The sequence below is a fragment of the Bos indicus x Bos taurus genome, unplaced genomic scaffold, assembly GCF_003369695.1.
Source record: "Bos indicus x Bos taurus breed Angus x Brahman F1 hybrid unplaced genomic scaffold, Bos_hybrid_MaternalHap_v2.0 tig00004254_arrow_arrow_obj, whole genome shotgun sequence".
Classification (NCBI taxonomy): domain Eukaryota; kingdom Metazoa; phylum Chordata; class Mammalia; order Artiodactyla; family Bovidae; genus Bos; species Bos indicus x Bos taurus.
The window spans coordinates 16838-31075 of record NW_020867785.1 but is presented as its reverse complement, the minus strand read 5'-3'; the positions used below and the strand labels follow the sequence as shown (position 1 = coordinate 31075).

Genomic DNA, 14238 nt, shown 5'->3' with positions numbered 1-14238 from the left:
TGAAAAAAATAATACCCATTAAAAACCTTAGAATAGGACTTCTGCCTTGGTCATTCAATTCTTCCCATTCATTTGTCCACTGACACTTAGGCTGTTTTCATACCTAGACTATTGTGAGTAATGCTGCAATAAACATGGGAGAACAAGACATTTCACTGAGATAATGACTTGATTTCGTTGAACTCCGGGAGTTGGTGATGGACAGGGAGGCCTGGCGTGATGCAATTCATGGGGTCGCAGAGAGTCGGACACGACTGAGCGACTGAACTGAACTGAACTGATACTACATACACAGAAGCGGAATTGCTAGGTCATACAGTAGCTCTACTTTTAATTTCTTAAGGAGCCTCCATACTGGTTTCCACAGTGACTGCACCCGTTTACATTCCCACCAACAGTGCACGAAGGTTCCCTTTTCCGTACATCCTCAAAACTCTTGAAATCTCTTGTTTATTTCAAAATAGACACTCTCACAGGTATGAGGCGATATCCTACTCTGGTTCTGACTTAACATTTCCAGGATGATCAGTGATGCTGAGCACTTACTCATATATTTCTGGGAAATCTGTATGTCTTCTTGGAAGGTAGGTATGTCTAGGTAGGTCATTTACCCAAAGTGAATTATGGTATCTTCCGGTGGAAGAACTCAGTGTTGGGCCCCAAACCAATGCTCTGAAATGATTTATTGCCTGGGAAAGTGATCCCCACATACTGCTACTTAAAAAAAACAACAGTAGAAGAATAACTACAGTCAAAGTTCATCTTATTTGTAAACATAAAACATGTACAGAAGAGAGAAAACTAAAAGAAAATATTAACCCATCAAAGAATGTACGGTGCTGCCTCTGGGTAAGGGATTATGAATAATTTTGAAGTTTTTTTTTCTCCTTTTGTGATTTTAAGCTTTTCTGGAAACAATTTTTATAACTGGGAAAATCACTTTTAGAGAAATGTACATCTAAGGGGAAAAGGAAGAAAGGCATGGTGGACAAGAGGTCCTATCTTAATTCAGGTGAGAGCTCAGATGTTAAGGACCTTTAGGGTAAATGCATTTCTTTGAGTTAAGTGGTCCTCGACTTCCTACACTGACAGAGTCCCCACCCCTCCTGGTAGATGTTGCCCTCCCTGCCAGCCTCAAACCCTGCACACCAGGTCACTGTCCTGCTGATCGGTCCAAGGTGGCAGCCAGAACTCTGATCCATACAGCTACAAGGTCTGGATGGAGGTCCAGAGGAAGAAAAATCAACCCTGTCTCCTTCTGCCTGGTAATGATTTCTGCAGTGAAGCTGTCAGAAATTACTGCTGCATCCCTCAACTGACAGGGAAGGGAGACTCTGAAAACTATTCAGAAGACAGGAATGGTAAAAGGAAGTAATGACTACTTCCGCTCCACGGCAATTTCAAGAAGTACAGCAGTTTATACATTTTGTCTGTGTCTAGCCCGCTGCCTGTATTTGTTGATTTTAGTGACTATAAACATTCCATCCAAGGGCTTTCTTAGCTTCACTGCCAAAAGCAGTTCCCCAATCCTACTTCCTATTAGGTGTCAAGTTCTTCCATCAGGAGTTCTAGATTTCTCAGGGTTTCCAGGAGCCTAAATGCTGCCCTAGGAGTGGGGGTAGGGAGGTGAGAGGTGGCTGCCGGCTCCTGCTTGGCTTCTCTGCTCGGAGTGGAGGCAGCTATGGAAATCTCTATCTCCAAGATCACTGGTCTTGGGGGTGAGGGTAGCAGATGCTCAGTGACTGGTTTACAAATGCTACTGTTCAACAATCTGAACTTCTCTTTGGTACCAAGCCTTTCTCTGTCATCCTTTGACCCAGTCTTCTGGGATGTCCCACTTCATTTATTCATTTCCACCATCTCATCTATACATCTCATTTTCCACCAAAGAGAAGTTCATTGAGAAAAATCCAACCGTAATGGTGATTTTGTCTAGAACACCTTGGAGCTCCCTCAACCCCATGTGGCTACAATTCCAGGTCAGGTGTCAGAATCTGGCTGGGAGACCCAAGCTGCCTCCTCCCCCGTCAGCATGTTAGCAGCTTATGGTTTCTTTGTCCCTGATTGACCTGAGGGGCCTGAGTCTGTACACAGAACAGCGTTCTTCCTTGCCTGTGTAATGGACATGGAGTTGACCCTCTCCTGCCTCCTCGTAGAGGAAGCAGGGACACTTAGTCAGCTGATAGAGCAAGTACCATAGAACCCTGCGGTACCTCCTGCAGAAAAGGACATAGACTATGGGGTTCATGCAGCAGTGTGCATAGGCAATTGCCTCTGTCACTTCAATGGCCAAGTCCAGCTGGCTGCAGTGCTCACACAGGGAATCTTGGAAAGCAGAAACAAACACAGTCAGATTGCAGGGCGTCCAAAAGAGAAAGAAGGTGATCATGATGACAAAAATCAGATGTATTATGTTGGCCTTCTTATTCCAAGTTCTGAGCATAATCTTTATAATCTTTATATGTCCATAGCAGACAATCATGACCAACAGAGGCAATATCAGCCCCAAGATGTTCAGTTTCAGAGCCAGGAACTGCTTCCACTTTCTTCCATGGCTTTCAGGAGGAAAATGAAGACTGCAGGTGTAGTGGGTGAGCCACCACTGGGTCTTGGAAAAGTACAAGCCGGGGACAGAAGCCAAGATGGCCAGGACCCAGACGACAATGCTGGTGACAGTACCAGAGGTAATGTTCCAACACTGACGTTTAAACTGGGGGTGGACGTTAGTCAGGTACCTGTCAATGGTCAGCAGGATGATGAAGAAGATCTCGCTGTACAAGCCCAAGAAAAAGAACCCAAAGAGCAACTTACACGTATGGCATCTCCGAAAATCCAGTCATCCTTCACCTTGTAGTCGATCCAGAAGGGCAGCGTGAAGAGGAAGATAAGGTCAGAAATGGCCAGGTTGAGGAGGCAGATGTTGATTATATTTTTTATCCTTTTGTATAGCACCAGGACCACCAGGATGTTGCCGACCAGGCCAATGACAAACACCACCGAGTACAAGGGGGGCAGCAGCTGGGCCCCAAAAGCCCTCTCCTGTGCTTTCTGGCATGGGGTCGTGTCCCCATAGTCGTATTCTGTGGTCATGTCATAGTCCTTTGCGGTGGTTGAAGTTTCCATCCTGGCTTCTCCCACAGGTCAAGGGAAATGTTTCTGTATGTATTTGCCGTAAGAGGCAGTGGGCTCTGGACAACAAAAACAAGGCAGTGAGTACACGTCCTTAACCCCTGGACAGCTGCTTACTAGTGCGTACTGTGTACCACACCCTGTGGAGCCAGGGAGACCCAGGTCCTCTGCCCTCATGCAGCCTGTAGTCTACCACACTAACAAACAGGGCGTGCACACATCGCTAACCCAAGTGCTCTGGCAGTGAGTGCCCTGAAGGAGACGTCCAGAGGACGGAGAGCGCAGACAGGGGAGGACAAGGGAGGCCTCACGCGTGTTCACGACCAAGGCTTCCCGAGGGCTTCCCACGGACTCGGTGTTGGGCTCAGTGATAAACAGCCCTTGAGGGGGCACCATGGTCATTCCCCATTTTAGAGGTGAAGGCACACAATTTCTGAGCAGTCAGGACACAAAGCTGCTGAGAACAAGAGCTGGAGCTCAAACCCTGGTGCGTGCCACTCTCAGGCCCATTCCTGAAACCCCTGGCTTTCCTGCCTCCAATCAGGGCAGTAACTCTGAACTGTCGGGTCCCCAGAGGAGGCTGGGAAGGAAATCAGTCCTGCCTGAGAGTCCAAAATCTTTGTTTTTGGATTTCAAACATTTTATTTTCTTTCAGGGCACACCTAATAGCATTGTATTATAGGAATCAAACAGTATAACAACAAAAAGTTTTTTCTTAAGGATCACTTACATTCCTCATTCAAAACAATTCCTCCTAGTACTCAATATGAACTACAAGTTTACCCTAACTATTTTGCTCATCATGATTGGAGAATTTCTACGGTGCTACACTAGATGAGGCTGTTACTACCTAGGCAAGAAAAAAAAAATGTGTCATTTGCAACACATGAATTGGTGTCATAGCTGTAAGTTTTAAAGAATCTTTTAGATAAACCTTATTTTATAGAAAAAGTTAAATAGAAACACTAATGTTGGAGTTAAACTACCCGTATCTTGAACTGCATCAGATGCAAGGTATCTTTCTTGCTTTTGAGGTGAAAAAGAATCTCAGTTAGAAGGGATACAGTGCCCTCAGGGCACAGGACAATGTGCATTTGCCTGTCACCAAGCCTGGGGGACACTACTGTCATTAGGTAGGAAGGGCCAAGGATGACCTGCAGTGTAAAATTCACCAAACACAAACAGTGCCGTGGCGCTGAAACACTGGGTGGCCGACCTGCCCCACCAGCCGGGCCCATGTTACACAGTCCTCTGCAGTCACCCAGGTGACTCTGTAGACCTTTCATGACAGCTGTGAGGAGGAGTCAAAGGGAAGCACAGACTGGGAGGAGTGGGGTGACCTGGTAAGGAGAAGAGGGGGCTCCAAGGAAAGAAAGGCTCAAAACAGCCTCAAGATAGGAAGTGTCACACAGGGACCAGACAGAGGCTGGAATTCTCCTAAAATAAATTATAGGAGATTTGTAACGAGGGTTGCCAGAAAGCAAAAACAAACAAAAAACCACTAGATAGCCTGCCTTTGCAGAAAATACCCAGCCCCTGCTTTTCAGCTCTCCTTTCCATCCTTTCCAATCACTTATTGAAGACTCCTCCCCAAAAGAGCACAAGCTTTTGTATAACCTACCAGCTCTGTGACCTCGGATAAATAACCTACCGCCCTGAGCCTCATTCCTCACCTATAACGTGGAAAAGTACCCTTACCTTCCAAGGCTGATGTATGGGAATGTCTGAGCCTTCCCCTGGATATTATCAGGTCCTCAGTAAATACGAGGGGACTTCCTTCCCTGCAGGTGCCCTGCTCTGAGGCCCAGCACCACCAGGAATATCCCAGATTTCAATCTATTCTTGCCAATGTACCCCTTTCCCTACAGGTCTGTCTGTAGTTAATCTGGAAAATGAATTCTGCTTGAGAGTGATGGACATTGACAGTCCTTTCCATCTGCACTGCACTGTGAACTTTCCAAAATGCTGCCATCAATCTAACTGATTTGACCTAAACATCGATCAGTAAAGTGAGTGGTACCTACATCATAATTCCCATATAAAATCTTGAGAGTCCAGTGCTCCTCCTTCCACAGAGCTTAATGAATGCTTCCTGCTCACAAAATTCACATTTCTGCAGTGGCATTCGGAGATTAAGGCACAGGGGGGTGAGGTGCTGCTGGGCCCCCAGGCTGGGGGGCGGTCATTTCCCATCCAATCCATCCTTAGGGCTCTCTCCTCCATCTCTGAACTTGCATACAGCCAGTCAAGCCTCTTTCTGGAGAAACCCAGGCTGCCACTCACTAAACAAGCTATGCTGGCAATTTCTGATTTCTGCTGCCCCTGCCAGTGCCGACAACTTCACGTGGCAGTCAGCACTTCTGGGTGGGCTCTCAGGCTTACTGTGTTAGCAGGGGCAGCACCGACAGCAAGGGGTGCGAGGCTGAGCCCGTGAGCCCAGTTTCTGGGGAATGCTGGCAAAGGTGGAGGCAAACTGCGTCAGCACTGTCAGGGGCCACCTGAACAGAGTCACTTCACACCCACTCCCACCTTCAAGCCAGTTCACTATTTCCCCACTTGCTGGGCACCAGAAACAGCTCCTGGGCATGTTGTCCCTAAAGGGAGATGGCCTGGAGTGAGGCCCCGGAGGCGAGACCCAAGGAGCATGTTGCCATGTCACGTGCCAGTCCGTCTGCAGCCTGCTACTAACGTCTGCCCCAGGCCGTTGCCCCAGTGGTCCAGCGCCAGCACCCTTTATCCTGGGAGTTGGTGAAGCCTCTGGACAGACAAAGGGCCGTCTGTGGTGGTGGAAGATGCCCAGGCCTGGTGGGGTGCAGGAGCTGGCTTCTACTGGTTCATAAGAGCCAGCCGTGAGCAGCTGTTCTGCATCCAGCATGCTGGTGACTCAAAGTCAACCAGAATGGGAATATTTACATATGGGAATCGGCCAACACTAGGAATCAGGGCACGTTTCTCAGGAGAATTAGCTGATAAACACTTACCAGTGCATCCATGCCCTTCAGTCTGAATAGCCTAGAGTTGTCCTGGAGCCAGAGTGGGGACTTAAGGGTCAGTGAGGGGCACAGAGCCTGGTGGTCGGCTGTGCAAACTTCTGGGGATTTCTAATCCTGAAAGTCTGGGACCCTCCAGACCTACTGGAGGAAAGGCTGAAGTAGATGCCTCCAAGTAGCCCCTGTGTCGCTTCTCTTCAGAACAAAATTCTGACCTTCCTGTTCTTTAGAACAGAATGGATGCCCCTTGCCCTCCCCTGCGCCCCCCCACCCCCACAAGGAGGTCACCTGGCCAGCTGTCCACCTTCTGGTGGGTGAGATCTTACTTTCTTCAAAGACAGTCTACAGTCCTGATTCTGGGGCTCCTTGAGTCTAGCCTCTTAAGAAATTGTCTCAGTATCAGATCATCTTTGCATCTGCAAAGCTTTTACTAATTAGTATTATCCTTTTGCTGCAATTTCCTCTTATACCGTGTTTGGTCTTTGAGTACATGGGGAAATTTGGCAATTGTCAGTGTCTTGAATAGCTTTCGCCAGAAAGTGTGTTAATAGTGGGCTGACTTTTTAATTAGTCATCAACAAGCAATCATACAAGAAAGTATACTGTTTTTAGAAAGAACAAGAATCAGCTCAAAACAAAAACAACACCCTATTTTACATCTGAGCACTCATATAAATCCATCCACCCTCAGTATTGCTATACAAAGCACTGCCTTTCATGCATTGGTGGGTTACTTAGGCATTTGACTGGCTCTCAAAGAACTCCCCATCTCTGTGGAGACGGACTGATAAACAAGTCATGTCCTGCAACAGGAGAACTACAGTCCAATCTGGCCACATGCAAACAACGGTGCCTTCAAAAATAACTGACAAGACCGAAGAGACAAGTTCTACTTACTCTGGCTTCAGGGGACTGTGTCCACGAAGTGTTTGTTTCTGAAGCTTTTAGATGCTTTAAGAATTCAAGGTCAAGGTCCTGAGTGAGTCGGAAGCTGTCAGTTTCCTGTGTGATGATGGAGATAGAACTCCGGGTCTCAGGCTTTCAGAACAACAAGAAGGGGACAAAGATCTTCTTTCTTGTACTGCTGGGTGTCCAGTTCCTGAATGCCAAGTTCACTCTAAGGTTTTTTCCTGCTCACTCAGCTGTACTTCTCCTCGGGCGACTCTGCTTTAAGGGGATTGGGTGGTGGGGCTGGGTGGAGTTGAGCAGGGTGAGGTGGGTGGCAGTGAATGTTTCTGGAGCTTCTGAAGCAATCGAGTTCTTGCCCTCAGTAAGTAGTCTTCCTCTTCTTTTTTTTTTAAAGATTGCAAATGGAAGGATTTAAACAGAAAACCTGGGTTCTGGGTCTTCAAAACAATCTGGCTCTACTAGCCCTAGAAGGGCAGGGGGTCATTTCTCTTTGCCACCCCTATGTGCCTGTGCCAGCAACTGCTCACCGCCCCTCTCTGCTCCCCAGTCTGCCTCACAAGCCCCAGGGAGCGGCTCTATGATGAAGAGCCTCCCGCCTGGAGAGAGTACAGGTCTGTTGGATGGCTGTCGGCTGTCTGGCCCCTTCTCTTTGATCTTACAGATTTCCTTTTTGCATCTCATCCATGACAATTGATTCTGACCCAGTCCTCTCTTTGCTTCTCTTTCCTGTCGCAATGTCAATATCCTAGAAAGCTTATGCTCTGTGTAACCAAGAAGGGTGAGGCCAGGCTCCTGGGCTGCAGGGATCCTGTCTGTCAATGAGGCGCACCTTTCAGATTCAAAAGCTGCACCAGCAGGTTAATTTCCAAGAGAGGGGATGCAGCGTCCTGACCTTGGAGTGCTCTCTGTTGCCTAATCCTGGGACACACTCGCTCTCTCCAGGGCCAAGGAAGTTGCTTCTGGTCCCAGGTCACATTCAGACACCAAAGCCCAATGGGTGAGTGTCCCACAGATGGACAGAAGGGCCTTTGGGGTGTACAAGTGGCTCCTAGGCAGTAGCCCTCTGCCACCTCCCCATCACCCCATCTCTTCCCCCACCCTCCCACTCCATTCCTCTTTGTTTAATTTCCTTCCCCAGGCTCTCTTTCCACCACCCTTTCTCATGCCATAGGCTCTCTTGGCCCTCCAGCCAGAATTCTACAACCCCAACCTGCCAAACCACAGGGAACGGTCCAGTAGTCCCTCTGCTCTGCTCAGCTGCCCCCTTGTGTGGGTCAGGTTGCAAAGTCAAAGAGGGTGCTGTCGTCCATGCACATCTCTCTCATCCCGCCCGGATCACCAAAGAGACGCTTCCTCCATGAAGCCTTCCACTCTCTATAGCAGGAAGTCATTCGTGACAGGCAGGTGGTGGAGCTCAGAGAGCTTTAAGATTTTGTGGGGGGTGGTGGTGGTGGTGGTAGAGTTTCCCTTATTCACACTTTATCGTATAGGTTGGACATCTGGACAATAAACAGCAAGGCACCACTCAAAATAGCTCAACAATGAAAAAGAATAGAAAGCATAATTTTCTGGGCTTCCCTGGTGGCTCAGTGGATAGGAATCTGCCTGCCAGTGCAGGGGACATGAGTTCAATCCATGGTCCAGGAGGATCCCACATGCCACGCAGTAACTAAGCCTGTGTGCTATGACTACTGATCCTGTGCTCTAGACCCTGGGAACCCCAGCTACTGAGCCCACATGCCCTGGAGCCTGTGCTCTGGAATGAGCAAGGTCGTCGCAATGAGAAGCCCAGGCACTGCAACAAGAGAGCAGCCCCCACTTGCCACAAGGGAAAGCCCGAGCAGCAATGGAGACCCAGCACAGCCAATAAATAAATAAGTAGAAACTACAATTTTCTGAAAAGAAACCTTGGATGTTAGCTCAGGTTGGGTACTACTCTCTAACGCTCTCTTGTAATAATCCTTGATTTCACTTTTCACATGCATCTCTTTTTTGACAGCCTAATAAACAATCTCAAAACTTTGGGGCTTAAAATCACAAGGAGATTGTTCTATGATTCTGTGAGCTAGGCGGATGTTCCCACGTAGCCTCACTCCCACATCTGGTGGTGGGCGCTGCTTGCTGACTGGAGTGCCTCAGTTTTCCACGTGGCTCTCGTCTTCCAGTCGGCCAGACTGGCTTTATGCATGACGGTCTCAGGCATGAGAAGAACCTATAACGCATCTCTAGGAAAAGTCTCTGAGGCCACAGAGGATCACCTATGCTGCAGTCTATCACTCACAGCAAGTCACAGAGCCAAGCCACAGACAAGGCAGTCAGGAAATAGAATCTGCCTTTTCAGGGGAAGAAATAAAGTCACATTGTAAAAGCCAGTGTGTACTGAGATGGAAGGGCTCTGAAGCCATATTTATCTTCTGCCAAAAGCACAGCTTCCTCTAGCTCCCTCATCCAGGGTTCCTGGAATTCCTGTCCTCTGATGGGCCTGTCTTGCCCCATCCTTAGCCACTCACTCCATTGATCCTCCCTAATCCTGGGATTTTACCATCATCCACATCTGTGTCCTTTCTGTCTCGGGTCCCGACACCCCAGCCCCTCGCGCCCCACCCACCTTTACTCCTCACTCCTCGAGCATCTCAGCTCCAGGGGTTCTCGGGTCCCGACACCCCAGCCCCTTGCACCCCGCCCACCTTGACTTCTCACTCCTCCAGCGTCTCAGCTCCAGGGGTTCTCGGGTCCTGACACCCCAGCCCCTCGCGCCCCGCCCACCTTTCCTTCTCACTCCTCGAGCATCTCAGCTCCAGTGGTGCTTTGACTCCAGTGTAACCACTGACGTGTCAGTTTCTCCTGACCCTCAGCCTCCTCGTGCCCTTACTTCCACCTTAGAGTCCAGGGGCCATCGTCACAGTCCCTCCCCTCCCATACACACATCCTCAACGCCTTCACTCTTTTCTGATCTGGTTGTGTCCACCTGGCACAAACCCAGTCCTGATCAGATCCGAATCCCCACCGGCACTGTGAAGTTGAACGTGGCTGGAGGAAACCATACAATGGAACTGACGGGGACCCCCCTAAATTACTGATGGCCACATGCACAGGGTCCCTCATGCCCATCAATGGCTTTCCCCGTCTTAGACATTATGGCACACTTTCTGCCTTTTCCCTGAACCTGCAGCACCACCTCCATCATCCTCAGTCTTAGCTGATGACCTTGTTCCCCACGTCAGCAAGAAGACAGAAGGCTCAGAAGAGACTGTTTACATATCCCACCTCCCTTCCCATCCACCCTTCTCTGGCCCTTCTACCTGCCTTCCTCCTGCCATGCGGATGGATTCTCCATGCTCCAAGCCCATCTCGTCCACGCTGCCCGGGATCACATCCTCTCTCATCAGCACGAGGGCATCATTCTAGTCATCGTCTCCAGTATCACCAGTTTTTTTCTGTCTGCCAGATTATTCCCATCAGTATACACACAAAGCTCTTATTTGATCTGAAACAAATAAGTAAAGAAACAAACAAGTTAGCAAGCAAAGTCTCCCTTGATTCCCCTTTCAATTCTATTTACTGATGCATTTCTTTTTAAAAATATTTTATTTATTCCACTGTGCTGATTCACAGTTGTGGCACATGGGATCTTCATTGTAGGATCTGTAAGCTGTGGCATACATAATCTAGTTCACTCGCCAGGGATCAAACCTGGGCCTCCTGCATTGGGAGCAAATAGTCTCAGCCACTGGACCACCAGGGAAGTTCATCTAATTACTGATTCATTTCTGCACAGCTCTTTGCAATACTCAAAAGAGCTGTCTTTATTTGCATCCAACTCCACTTCACCCCAGTTTCTAGAACCTGCTCTCCCCTAGCCCCCAGTGATTTCGTTAGGGTCATCAGTGACCTTCATGTGGCTAAATCCAATGGTCAGATCTCAGGCTGCACTGGACCTGACAGCTCAGCACATTTGAAACCATTGTTGCTCCCTCTTCTTGATACTCTTCCTGTGTGTGTGCAGGATCCCGGTCTCCTGGCTTTTCCCTCGTTTCTCAGGCAGCCCCTTGTCAGTTCCCGCTGCTGGTTTCTGCTCAATCTTCCGGCTTCTTTCCTGGCATGCACCAGGCCATGGTCCTTGAACCCCTCTCCTCCCAATCTACAGTCACACCTTTGATGGCTCTATTCTCTCTCATGGCTGAAAATGTCATATCCACTCTGAAGAGGCCCAAATGTACATCTCCAGCCTGCCCAGCTCCCTCAAATCTAGGCTCACACCCAACACTCTGCTCAATGTCTCCACCTGGTTTTCTCAAAAGCTTTTCAAATAGAATTCCTGATCTTCTCTCCAAATTTTATTGTCGCTGTCATCCACACCTGGAGGTAAATGGCAGCTCCATTCTTCCGATGGAAGCCACCAAAACCTTGGAGTATCACTTGAATCCACTCTTTGGAACCTGACCTGCAATCTTTTTGCAGAATCTGTTGACTCTACTTTCAACATACAAAGACTTCAATCCCTTCTTGCTTTACCCACTGGCCCCAGTTTGGTCCAAACCAAGCAAGACCACAGTCTCTTTCCAATACAGCAGCTGGAGGGATTCCTTAAGGGTTACTTCAGGTCAGGCACACCTCCTCCAAGTCCTTACATTGGCCTGCAAGGCGGTTCACCACCTCCCTCCTCCCCTCTCTGACTTCATCTATTAGTTTCTCCTTCGCTCACTCCATTCCAGCTAAACTGCCTCCCAGGGTGCCTCTGAACACGCCAGGTGCCTTTCCACCTCAGCGCCCTTGCACGTGCTGTTTCCTCTGCCAAGATGCCCCTCCCCCACATGCCCGGGAAGCCTGCTCCCTCACCTCCTTCATTTCTACACGCGTGCAATGCTTTCTCAGGAGGTGTTCTCTAACCATCTTATTAAAATTGAATCTCCTCTTCTCCCACCTTAGAAGTCAATGACCCCCTTCCCAGATTTACTTATTACTTTCTGGGTTACATATATTTAATATGTAGTTGTTGTCCAGTTTCTCTCAATGTAATGACAGCTTCCTGAGGAATGTTCCCTCTTTTGTCCACTGCTGTAGCCCCACACAGCAGGTGCTCAAGAAGCATTTTTTGGCCATGGTCTGCAACATGTGGGATCTTAGTTCCCTCACCAGGGATGGAACCTGTGCCTCCTGCATGGGGAGGGTGGACTCTTAAACACTGGACTGCCAGGAGTCCCACAGTAAGCATTTCTGAATGGCTAAATTGCAAGAAATTTACAGTCCAGATACCCAGAGAGCACATTAGCAACAGCTGTGCAGTTTATCCAGGACCCAGGGCACTACCATCTTTCTAACACACACGGATCAGCGCTGCTCACGGCCACGAGATGGCTGAGCTCATCCAGGCATGATGACATCTAACAAAAAGTGCTGTCTCTTCCTGCTGTTGGTTCTTAGAAACAAGGAAGCTCGCAGCCATTTTGTAAGAAAACATCCACTTGGGAGCTGGATTCTCGGCAGTGAAACCAGGAGACAGTCCCTCCACCTGGCCTCCCTGGGTAGGGCTAGGCAACAGTGACAGGGAAGGGATCAGCCCCTCTCTGTAGTTCTTCTGCCTCAGGGAGCTGCTCAGCAGGAAGCAGACACTGGGGGGCAGGATTTGAGAGGCTATGAACAAAGGGGGAGCACTGTATCTCCTCCCAGCCTCTTTCCTCCTCTCCACAACCTACTTCAATACAGGGGCCTCTGGGGGTGGTTCCTGTCCATAGAGCCCAGAGCATGGCCACTGAGCCCACGAAAGCAGATGCCAAGGGCTGCTAACCAGCCGGTGACAGTTCCCTGAAACAGTACCTACAAGCACTGGGTGCTGGCTCACTGCTAGGCGGGAACTCAGGAGGGAATGAAGACGGTGAGTATGATCCTTTCTTTGTACCTCAGATCTAAGCTGCAGACCGTCACATGTACACATATGCACCCACCAACTCTATCTGCTCTGAGAGCTCTAATTCATGGTTGCTGCATGCTGGTATTCATTCCCTTCCATCTCATTTATCACATGTCTACCAAATGCCCTCTTTCCTTGCCTGTTGTGTGTGCTAAGTTGCTTCAGTTGTGTCTGACTCTTTGCGACCCTATGGACTGTAGCCCACCAGCCTCCTCTGTCCATGGGGATTCTCCAGATAAGAATACTGGAGTGGGTTGCCATTGCACTAAGGGATGGAACCCATATTTCTTATGTCTCCTGCATTGGCAGGTGGGTTCTTTACCACTAGCACCATCTGGGATGCCCCTTTCTCTGTTCAGTTCAGTTCAGTCAGTTGCTCAGTCATGTCCGACTCTTTGCGACCCCATGAATCGCAGCACGCCAGGCCTCCCTGTGCATCACCAACTCCTGGAATTCACTGAGACTCACGTCCATTGAGTCAGTGATGCCATCCAGCCATCTCATCCTCTGTCGTCCCCTTTTCCTGCTGCCCCCAATCCCTCCCAGCATCAGAGTCTTTTCCAATGAGTCAACTCTTTCACATGAGGTAGCCAAAGTACTGGAGTTTCAGCTTTAGCATCATTCCTTCCAAAGAAATCCCAGGGCTGATCTCCTTCAGAATGGACTGGTTGGATCTCCTTGCAGTCCAAGGGACTCTCAAGAGTCTTCTCCAACACCACAGTTCAAAAGCATCAATTCTTCGGCGCTCAGCTTTCTTCACAGTCCAACTCTCACATCCATACATGACCACAGGAAAAACCATAGCCTTGACTAGATGGATCTTTTTTGGCAAAGTATTGTCTCTGCTTTTGAATATGCTATCTAGGTTGGTCATAACTTTCCTTCCAAGGAGTAAGCGTCTTTTAATTTCATGGCTGCAGTCACCATCTGCAGTGATTTTGGAGTCCAAAAAAATAAAGTCTGACACTGTTTTCACTGTTTATCTATTTCCCATGAAGTGATGGGACCGGATGCCATGATCTTCGTTTTCTGAATGTTGAGCTTTAAACCAACTTTTTCACTCTCCTCTTTCACTTTCATCAAGAGGCTTTTTAGTTCCTCTTCACTTTCTGCCATAAGGGTGGTGTCATCTGCATTTCTGAAGTTATTAATATTCTCCCGGCAATCTTGATTCCAGCTTGTGTTTCTTCCAGTCCAGCGTTTCTCATGATGTACTCTGCATATAAGTTAAATAAGCAGGGTGACAATATACAGCCTTGACATACTCCTTTTCCTATTTGGAACCAGTCTATTGTTCCA

The 14238-nt window shown here is 48.6% G+C and overlaps 1 protein-coding gene across 1 annotated transcript; it reads right to left on the bottom strand.

Annotated features, from left to right (window-relative positions):
- Window positions 1-746: 746 nt before the first annotated feature.
- LOC113889189 (C-C chemokine receptor type 1-like) lies at window positions 747-7912 on the bottom strand. Its single transcript, XM_027535982.1, is given in 3 exon segments — window positions 747-2812; window positions 2815-3188; window positions 7017-7912. Coding segments are annotated over 2 exon segments (1086 nt in total). The 5' UTR covers window positions 3124-3188; window positions 7017-7912; the 3' UTR covers window positions 747-2035.
- Between the last annotated feature and the right edge of the window lie 6326 nt (window positions 7913-14238).